This window comes from Dermochelys coriacea, chromosome 7, assembly GCF_009764565.3.
Source record: "Dermochelys coriacea isolate rDerCor1 chromosome 7, rDerCor1.pri.v4, whole genome shotgun sequence".
In the NCBI taxonomy this organism is placed as follows: Eukaryota; Metazoa; Chordata; order Testudines; family Dermochelyidae; genus Dermochelys; species Dermochelys coriacea.
This window is the reverse complement of record NC_050074.1, coordinates 55,142,763-55,152,034: the sequence shown is the minus strand read 5'-3', so window position 1 is coordinate 55,152,034 and position 9,272 is coordinate 55,142,763. Positions and strand designations below refer to the sequence as shown.

Below are 9,272 nucleotides of genomic sequence, written 5' to 3'. Positions count from 1 at the left end.
AAACTGAAGTAACCCCTAGTAGAAGGGACTGTTAGTGTCCCACTTCCAGGGGTGTGACTGTACAGTACGTGGTTGGGAGTGAGTGCCCTCAAACCAGCTCATTCACCAGATTTAAAAAAAAAAAAAAATAAAAAGACAGGTTCTTCCCCCCCGCCCACTTCCCATAGGGGGAAATATCTGGAGGAACAGCAGTCTCTGAAGGCTCCAGCCCGCCCAGCCCTTTGTAGTCAGGCAGTCAAGTTTTAAAGTAAACTTTTATTATGAACAAATACCAGTTCAGTACAACCAGCCGTCCAATTCCAAATTAGTAGAAATTATTTCCAAAAAAGTTTCAGTAGACAAAAACATGGAGATCTTAGAATGCAGAAACTGACTTGGGAAAGTTGTATCCCACTCACGTTTCAATAGCAACAGAGCTTAGACAATGCACAGATTCAACCTTCCAATCCTTCACTACTTATCCAACACTCGCACGTCCCGTCTCTAGGATACCAGAGGGGCTGAGAACACTGTTTGCAATCCAGTCATTTACTACCACCACTAGTGGATATATTGGGCCTTCCACACCCTGATCTCTCAGTGCTTTAGAAGTATTAATTACACCTCCTCAACACTCCTGTGAGGTAGGATGCTATCCCTATTTTACAGAGAGGGAAACTGAGGCATGGAGAAGTTAACTGACTGGCCCTAGATCTCACAGTGAGTCAGTGGCAAAGCTGGGAATCGAGCTCAGGAGGCCTGGTGCTCTAGCCACTAGACACGCTGGAGCTTTGTCTACGTCCACCTCTCACTCTGACTCACTTTATCTAAACTCACAGAGAACGCATTTGGATACAGACATGCCACCAAAGAAAGAAATACAAAGCAAACAAGGTTACCTTTAAAATGATGCATCTGTTCCTTAATCTAACAAATTCTAACTCAATACATTCAAAAAATCACCTGCACCCACAATTTGATGACGGCAATTAAATAATTAAATTTCCATAATTCATCATAGAAAGAAAAAAAACATCCTGCAAATAGCTGTCAATACTCCTATGTGTATTAAAGACTTAAGGCACCCAGAGATGTATGCCACTCTACCAACAAAGTGACTGGGCAAACACCGACGCTGTTTGGTTACTTCCACTCTGCTTCCCTACGATATCAGGATTTTTGGCTCTGATCAATACTCTTGGGATCTAGAGGCAACACCTGAATCAACCCCTTGCTTTTCTCCCGAGAGGATGGTGGATGCTATACCATGTTGTGTCATGTGTGTTGCAACATTCAATTCAAATACAACATGTCCAGATCATGAGGTGAGGGAAGAACTATTAGGGGAGGCCAAATTCACCCACAGTGTAGACTCCAGTCAATGGAATTTGGACCAGGGATGGATCTGGCCCAGGATTATGACATGCAGGTGTCTTTGTATCCAGTTGGATAAAACTATCCACAGTCACCCTTTGGGCAGTTATAAATCTCAGCTCTGGGGAATCCTCACCCAGCCATCCACCTCCCGGGTTTAGAGCCCAGGAATTAAAAGCTTCCCGACTGGCTTATCTGCTGATGTTCCACTCCTGAGCCTGTTCATCTCGTTAGCCCAGTCAGAGGGCAGGCTGCTCCGCTGGGCTGCAAAGCTGGACAGTTTTGGTCATGGCAATGCACAGGAACAAGGCCAGGGATGACCTCTTGGCCGATAGCAAGAGCTTTGCGACCACAGCAGGGCATCAGCAGTGCTGTGCTCACCTTGGCCTGCATGGGAAGGCTGGAGCCTGCCCTTGAGGATATACAGCACGGCTGAGGAAGGGGAAGGAGCATCTCGGCGTCATTCCTCCATTCCAGCCCAGCCTTCCCAAGGATCCAGCAGCCTGGGCACCTTGCGAGCTTTCACCTAGCGCTGCAGCACTATCTGGTGAGTGGCTCATGGAAATGAGGCCTCGCCCTGCCAAGCCTGTCTGCAGCATCTGCAAGTGCTATGGGATGAAACACACAAGGGTTTTTAACCCTTCCCCGCAATGTCTTGGGGCCCTCAGACAGCGCAGTCAGCCTGGCATTAGCCTCTGCTGTCAGTGCTGCCAGGGAGTGAAACAGGCACCTTCTGTGCCCAGGTGCTGTGCAGCAGACCCCCCTCGCCGGCGGGAAGGCCCTGTCTGCAGGGGATGAATTATGTACAGCCCAGCAGCCAGCACCTGCTCTAACGCCGTGTGTCTGGGGGAAGTTATAGAAACGGCAGCCAGCAGCAACGGCTGCACCAGCGCTTCCCACGGCAGCGTGTGCAACAGTCAGCCATTGTCCCCAGGGCATCTCTGATTTGCTTTGGGAGGGGCTGGGGAGCTGATCATGAGACCCCTAACATGCTTTCCTGCCCTCAGCAGAGTGGAGCAATTCAGTCCCATCTCCAGCCTGGATCTGCCCAGTAGATGTGGCTCCACCCCCTGGCTTCAGAGGGGCAGTGCTGGGAAGGGGGTCCCACAGAGCACTGGGCTGGGATCCTGCAACTTTCTCAGGCTTTAACCCCCTCAGTGCCCCTGCTTTGGCGTCGGTTTCTATCAGATACTTGCTAATTGGCTGCAGGAAGCCCATTGCAGACACAAGGCTCCCCTGCGTCTCCGACATAGCATCATCCCCGCTTTCTAGCTGGTCACACACACGATCAATTCACTTGGATGTGGCCATATCAGCTGCCCCTTAGTCTCCCTCTTTCAACTGGGTTCAGTAACAAGAATCTGTATGACACAGATACAAACTAGGACCTCCTTCTCCATAGAAATGGGACCTCATTCCTCTGACACACAAAACAGCTTAAACACAGATGGGGCTTTGTGTCACTTCCTTCTGGTTTCTCCTGCTGTCGTTCAGGAAGAGTCTCTTCCTGGGAAATACTGCCCATAGTTCCACTCCTTCCCAAGCCAGTGTATTTCAATGGCATCAAGCCCCTCGTCTCCCCAGATATCCTTGACTGCTGCTTTCCCACGCAGGCAGCTAGGAGCCCAGTCTGAGTCGTTCCAGGCAATTCTAGCACAGAGGCTCTGCAGGGTGGCAAGAGGAGCCATTATGACACTCCAGCAAGGTGAGAAGGCAGCGGACGCATGCTGCCATGTTCTGCAGCTGATGAGACCCCTGAAAGCCTCTTCTGCAGGGGTAGCCTCTCCCCATCCCCAGCATGACCTTTCCTTGGCCTACAGGAGCCAAAGGAGGCCCAGCACCAAGGAGACAACATTGTGCTCTCTCATTGATAGCAAGGAAGGGGACAGGGCTGCTACTCCTTCTGGGAAAGGCCTTTGCTGCTGTTATCATACAGAAACGCTCATTCATATCCTGAGTCAGCAGCCCTGGGAGGGCAGGAGAACCAGAGGCAGGAAAGGGGGATTTCTAGGGAAAAGAGTCCCTGACTTTGGCTCAACTCTTCAGCCAGCTGGTACAGACCCCCCTCCACTCCCTCTGTCCAGCCAGCAGCACAATCTGCCCCAGACAGGCTTTCGACCAGCTCCCTGCCAAGGAGAGAGTCAGAGGCAAGAACAAAATGAAGCATGGAGGAGTTAGAGGGAAAGGGAGAGATCTTTCCAGAGAGAGAAAAAGAACAAAAAGAAGGGAGAGAGAAAAGAGGGAGGGAGCTGCCGAGCATTAGAGAGACAAAAGTTATAGGTCTTAAATACATCATCATTTAAAATACACTGTGCAGGAGGGGGTTAAAATCATCATCTGAAGCAACCCGGTAGCATTATTCAATGGTTAGTAAAATAGAACATAAAACCCTGTGCCCAGCTTGCTTGGGGTGAGTGAAGAGGTTGTGGGGGGACGACAAGTCCTCAGCCACTCTTGTGGCTCCCATCGCCAGTCCGAGTTTTCCGAGCCAGGATGGTCTCCTTGGAGACTTTCTTGCGATTGCTGGCCAGCCCCAGGAGGCACATGAGATCGATGAAGGCTGTGGTGAAGTTATAGTGCCAGCCGAACTCGCTCGTGGAGTAATCGTAGGGGAAGGTGTGGTGGTAATTGTGGAAGCCTTCGCCTGGAACAGAAGAGCAGGACAAGACACTGTAAATACACCTGAATCTGGGTTTGAAACTGTCACACTCTAGAAGCCCCGTCCCCAGGCTCAAGCACCATGTCCCCAGAATGGGCCATTTGTGCCGAATGCAGACTGCTCCCCTTGGGGCAGGGACAGCTCCCCGATCCTCCTCCACTTGCAGCCCATTGACTTCACTGAGAGCTGCTCAGGCTCTGCGTGCCGAGGCCGTGTCTACATGGAGGGTTTCTAGAAAGTCTCCCAGCATGGGTCTATCCCTGGCCCACTGATTGAGCTGTAAGTGCCAGCGTGGGGTTAGCCCGAGCACTGCTACCACTGGGCCATCGACCCTGCTCTGGAGCAGGGTGCAACAAGGCAGTGGTGGAAGCATCGGCCACGTGTGCACTTCCCCATCAACAAACTGTTGACAATGCACTGGTGAGAGGCCAAGCCGGGGAGAATGTCAGAAAATACCAGCCCTGTCAATGGGACCTGTCTACAAATGGCCAGTCACAAAGGGACAGCGCCCGGAGCCAGGCACGCAGCATCCTAAGTGGGCAGGGAAAGGCAGGGGGAAGTAGGGGCTGAGCAGCCCCTGGTGGCTGGCTGTCCTGCTGCTCTCCCCTCTTCCAACATTTGGTGTGCAAGTTACACCAGCTCAGACTCCCTCTGCCCCACTTGCCCATGTGTAACATCACCCAACAGCCCCATCTCCTCTGCACCGAGTCCAACACCAGAGGAGGACCAGGATGGCGCTAAGGTTAGTACAGGGCATGTGTGGAGGCCACGGCAGGCTGGAGGGGAGAACACGTGACCGGTGGTGAACCTCAGCACGGGTCCAGCCAGGGCTCAGTTGGCTGTTTGAGGCTCCCAAATTGGGTGAGAAAACTCAGGATATTTCTGGCACTTCTGCTTGTGCCTGGGCCTCCCGTGTCCAGCTATTTCAGAAGCATCATTTCCCAGAGGTGGAGAGAGAGACTGGGGGGGGGGGGGGGGGGCAACTGTCATCATAACAAACAGGCGACGAGACCTTCAGGCAAGGCAAATAAATCTCATTGCCGAGATAAGGTGGTGCTACATGCAAGACACTGGAGAAGATAACCCCACTGCCCTACGTGCCTATTGACTAGAGCATGAGACACTCCAGTGAACATGCAGGTCTGCGGACGAGATCATCCAGCTGGAGTCTACATGCTTCTGGCTTTCCCGTACGTGAGTGTAGGAACATTGGGGTGTTAACCCCAGTGGCCTGCCTAAATTCATAGGGTCAGATCCCGATGTAAATCAGGATAGCTGTATGGACTTCAAAGCAATGCAGATTTACACCAGCTAAGGATCTGGTCCATTTTATGTTATTATGCACCTAAAATCTCCCCCATCCCACAGTTTTATAAATGGATGTTATTCCTCTTCCCTTCTCTCCCAGACTCTCGTGCACTGTTGCTATGCACTACTGAACAGCTGCTGTATTCCTCCCCAGACACAGCTGCATTTCAGTGGCGGGTGCAGTGATCTGCCTGTCTCACTCACAGTCAGTTTGCGGAGTGGTTTGGAATTAAAAGGTGCCACCAACATACCTAAGGCTCCAAACGTGACAAAGCGGTTCTCCCGGGGGTTGATATTTCGATCATAGGGCCGGTTGCCAAACATATGTGCAGCGCTGTTCACGAGCCAGGTGGCGTTGAGCACCAGCACGTAGCGCAGGATGGCGGGGAGGAAGAAGCTGTTGCGGAGAGATTCCCCCCAGAAGCACCAGGGCACTAGCGTGGGGAACAGGAAGCACATGACCACCACAGAAAGCTTGTAAAACCTGCCAGGAAAGAGATAATGGGGAGAGAGAGTTAGTGGGCGGGCACATCCCACAGAGGGGCGTTGAGGGACAAGGGCAGTTCAGGTCATCGACCAGGGCTGAGTCTCCGGGGTGGGGGAGAGGTGCTAATTTTAACTATACAAAGAAAATAGCGCAGAACCAGCCCAACTCTGCTGATTTTCCCCCTGGAGAAAAAGGAAAAAGGGCAGTGACAAAGTGGGCAGAGAAGAATAAAGGGGATAGGCTGGGCACACAATAAGAGCCACACACCCGCTGGCAGGGGGTAAGAAGGACTCAGCAGATGAGCTGGGAATGGAGTACAGGTGCCGTGAAGCAGAGCTGCCAGGCTTCCTGGGGCTCCATTTATCATTATTGCCACCAGGTCACATTTGTACTGGGGGAAGCTCGACAGCTGCCATCTTGGCTGAGGCACCTGGGATTACACCAGTGACCTCCAACTCTCAGAGTTTATGCTGCTGCAGCTGGAGCTTTGGCTCCCTACCTGGAGGCTGCAGCAGACTCCTCTCCTCCGACTGTCAGGGGACCTGTCACCCACACTGGGGGAGGCCTGGTGCTCAGCTGCCCCGGGGAACTGGGCCGTGTGCGTGCCGTGCAGGAGGGGATCCCAATCCCAGCATGTGAGAGATTGCACAGGGGGAGAAACCAGATGGTGGAGTCTAAGTGCAGCTGGGGTGTGAGGAGGGTGGAGAAGAGGGAATCTTGTGCCTCTTCCATTTCCATGTGGGGGCAGGGGTTGGGAAAGAGGCAGGCCCTGAGATACAAGCAGAAGCCTCTCCTCTCACCCACCTACCTAGGAACTGTTGTTCCTCAGACTGCCCCTGCTAAAGCTGCCGCAGCAATGGGACATGTTCTCTACAAGAGGGATTCAGCTGGTTGGCACTGGGCCCTCTGTGCCAGCAACTTTCCCAGCAAGGCTGGAGCCCTTCCTTTTCTGACCCCATTTCCTCCTCTCCCACACACAAAGGAAAACGTGCAATATATCCCACTGCTGTGCTGGACAGAACTTGTTCCTCATGGATTTCTGCCCAGGTTCCCAAACAACGGCCCCAATACTCCAAACACTTAAACCTGAGCCATCCGAAAAGGGTTAGTTTTGCTCTGGAGCAGGGGTGGTCTATTTTTTGTCAAGGTCCAAATGTTGTGGTCAAGGTCTAGACTCCAGAGAAAATATAAAAATAATGATAAGTAAATAAAAGATTGAGGTACATTCAAATGTGCTGGCAGTCCAGATTTGGCCCACCGTCCGCCTATTGACTACCCCTGCGAGAGATTCCTGTAGCCAGATGTCATGCCTTTGGTTCCCCAGTGATACATTGGTCACAACACCTGCCCTTCACTTTGCACCACAATCACCCTATTTTCTTCCCCTACCCCGGCTGCACGCAGCTCACCTCCTCTGGAACATCACCACCTTGTCAGCTTTCAGGTCAGCCAGGTCCAGCTTCTGGCCCTTCTCGATGACATCGGGGTGTTTGCGCACCAGCAGCCAGCCAACATGGGAGAAGAAGAAGCCCCGCGTGGCGTTATGAGGGTCCGCGTCGGTCTCTGAGAACTTGTGGTGGACACGGTGATCTCGGGCCCACTCATAGATGTCATTCTGGAATGAACACAGCTGGATGACTCACCGGGTCAGCAAGGATTAGAGCTAGGGCTATATATACACAATGTAGTCGGGTGTCTAAAGAAGCAAAAATGGCACCTAGTAGAATTTACCAAAATGCTTTAACTGGTTTAGGTGCCTAAATCTCATTGACTTTAAGTCCATATTTTTTGTGGGATTTATTAGATTTTCGTTTTGAAAAAAAATTGGCCATTTTTTCAAAACCAGAAATTTTTGCTCAGAATATTTAGGTTTCCCTCAAAAGCTTCTATTGTTTGTTAAGTCACTTTTTTTAAACCATCATTTGGGGGATTTGGTTTTCCCTGTCTCTGCTGCTTTGCCAATACTGATTTGTCAGCTTAGCTCCAGGGTGAGGTCCCTCCCCTCAAAAAAATTGGATGTTCTCAAAAAAATTAAAATTTTCCATTTTGAAATGGAAAAAAAAAAAAAGTTTTTCAAACATTTCTTCCCCCCCCCTGAAAAATCATTTAAAGAAAGTTCTGTTGACTTTTTTTAAAACCCAAAGTATCAGTCTATTTCAAAACCCTATGGGAACAAACCCAGATTTGAAAGTGTTGAAATGTGCATGATTTTATGTAAAAAGTTCATTTTGACCAGCTGTAAATGTGACCAGTTCACATTTACATGATCCCTCTTGCGCAAAGATCTTACAGCACTTTTCAAAAGCTGGGTAAATATCATTTGGTCTTACAGTTGGGAAACTGAAGCACTATGCAGGCACATTTATGGCACTGTGATAGGGTGTTATAAACCCCACACTGGTTATGGTTAACCATAGCTTAACAGGAGCCTGAGCCCCATTAGGCAAGTGGGTGGCACTTGGAGGGGTATTGCACACTGATGATCAAACCCACTTGGGGAAAAAAAAAAAAACAAAACAAAACTGAGTCTTCCTAAAGGAGGGGGCACAGGACAGTTTAAAAAAAAAAAAAAAAAAAGACGACCCGGGGGAATCACAGGAGATAGGAAGCTGGGAGCTTCCTAGACTAAATGCAGAAGGAAGCTTGGAGCCAGAATTGGAAGATCCAGAGCTAGGAGGAAGCCTGGGGCCAGAGGTGGGTTACCCTGAGCCAGGAGGAAGCTGGAGGTGGGGAAGCCCACGAGATGTTTGGACACATCTAAGGAGCTGCAGGGAAGGACTCTACAGCACTCAGATGTCTCTGGAAGACACCGTCCTGGAGTGAGCTGCAGTGGCTGTCCCTACCATGAGAGCAGGACCCAGACCTCAGAGGAGAAACCCTGGGAGATGTGGCTCGTTACAAAGAGTCCAGGAAGGGGCTGGCAAGAAGGGCTGAGAGGGTGGGAGGAAGGGTTCTGGGGGGCAGCAGCAAGGTGTGTGACAGACCAGACCTTGGCTGCTCGTCCTCAGGTCATTGGACTGGGACCTGTGAGGAGGGCAGGCCTGGGTTCTCCATCCCAGTCACTGGGAAGGTGGCGTGAACCCCTCACATGAGGTGATAAGGACAAATCAGAGCCCAGAGAGAGGCTGTAAGAGCTGCTGGGCCCACGGGCTGGAAACCTCATAGAGGTCTTGAAACTATTTGTTGTAGTTTGTTACCTTGGAAGGGGAGAGGCATAAAGTGACCTGGCCAGAGGGCTGAATGCCATGAAGAGGCCGGCCACTGCAGGGCTGGAGCGCCCGTCACCCGGGGGCGCTAAACAGGAAAGCGCTGCCATTCCCAGCCTTGAGGGGGGCACTGGTGGTGAGAGTCAGCTCCTCTATGGGCACCTGTCGCTTAAGTATCAGAGCTCTCCCTTCATCTCATAAGCACAGGGGATTTCTCCTCAGCACTCTTTGGGGTAGGAAGCATCACTGAGCCCCAATA

General features: G+C 51.3%; 1 protein-coding gene across 1 annotated transcript in view; it reads right to left on the bottom strand.

Annotated features, from left to right (window-relative positions):
- Nucleotides 1–235: 235 nt before the first annotated feature.
- The window catches only part of SCD (stearoyl-CoA desaturase), a 25,980-nt gene continuing 16,943 nt past the window's right edge, over nt 236–9,272 (bottom strand). Inside the window, exons 4-6 of the mRNA XM_038408946.2 lie at nt 7,217–7,422; nt 5,572–5,804; nt 236–3,997 (exon numbers count right to left, since the gene is read on the bottom strand). Of these exons, the coding sequence (XP_038264874.1) occupies nt 3,798–3,997; nt 5,572–5,804; nt 7,217–7,422 (639 nt within the window). The 3' untranslated portion in view covers nt 236–3,797. The remainder of the gene's footprint in view (nt 3,998–5,571; nt 5,805–7,216; nt 7,423–9,272) is intronic.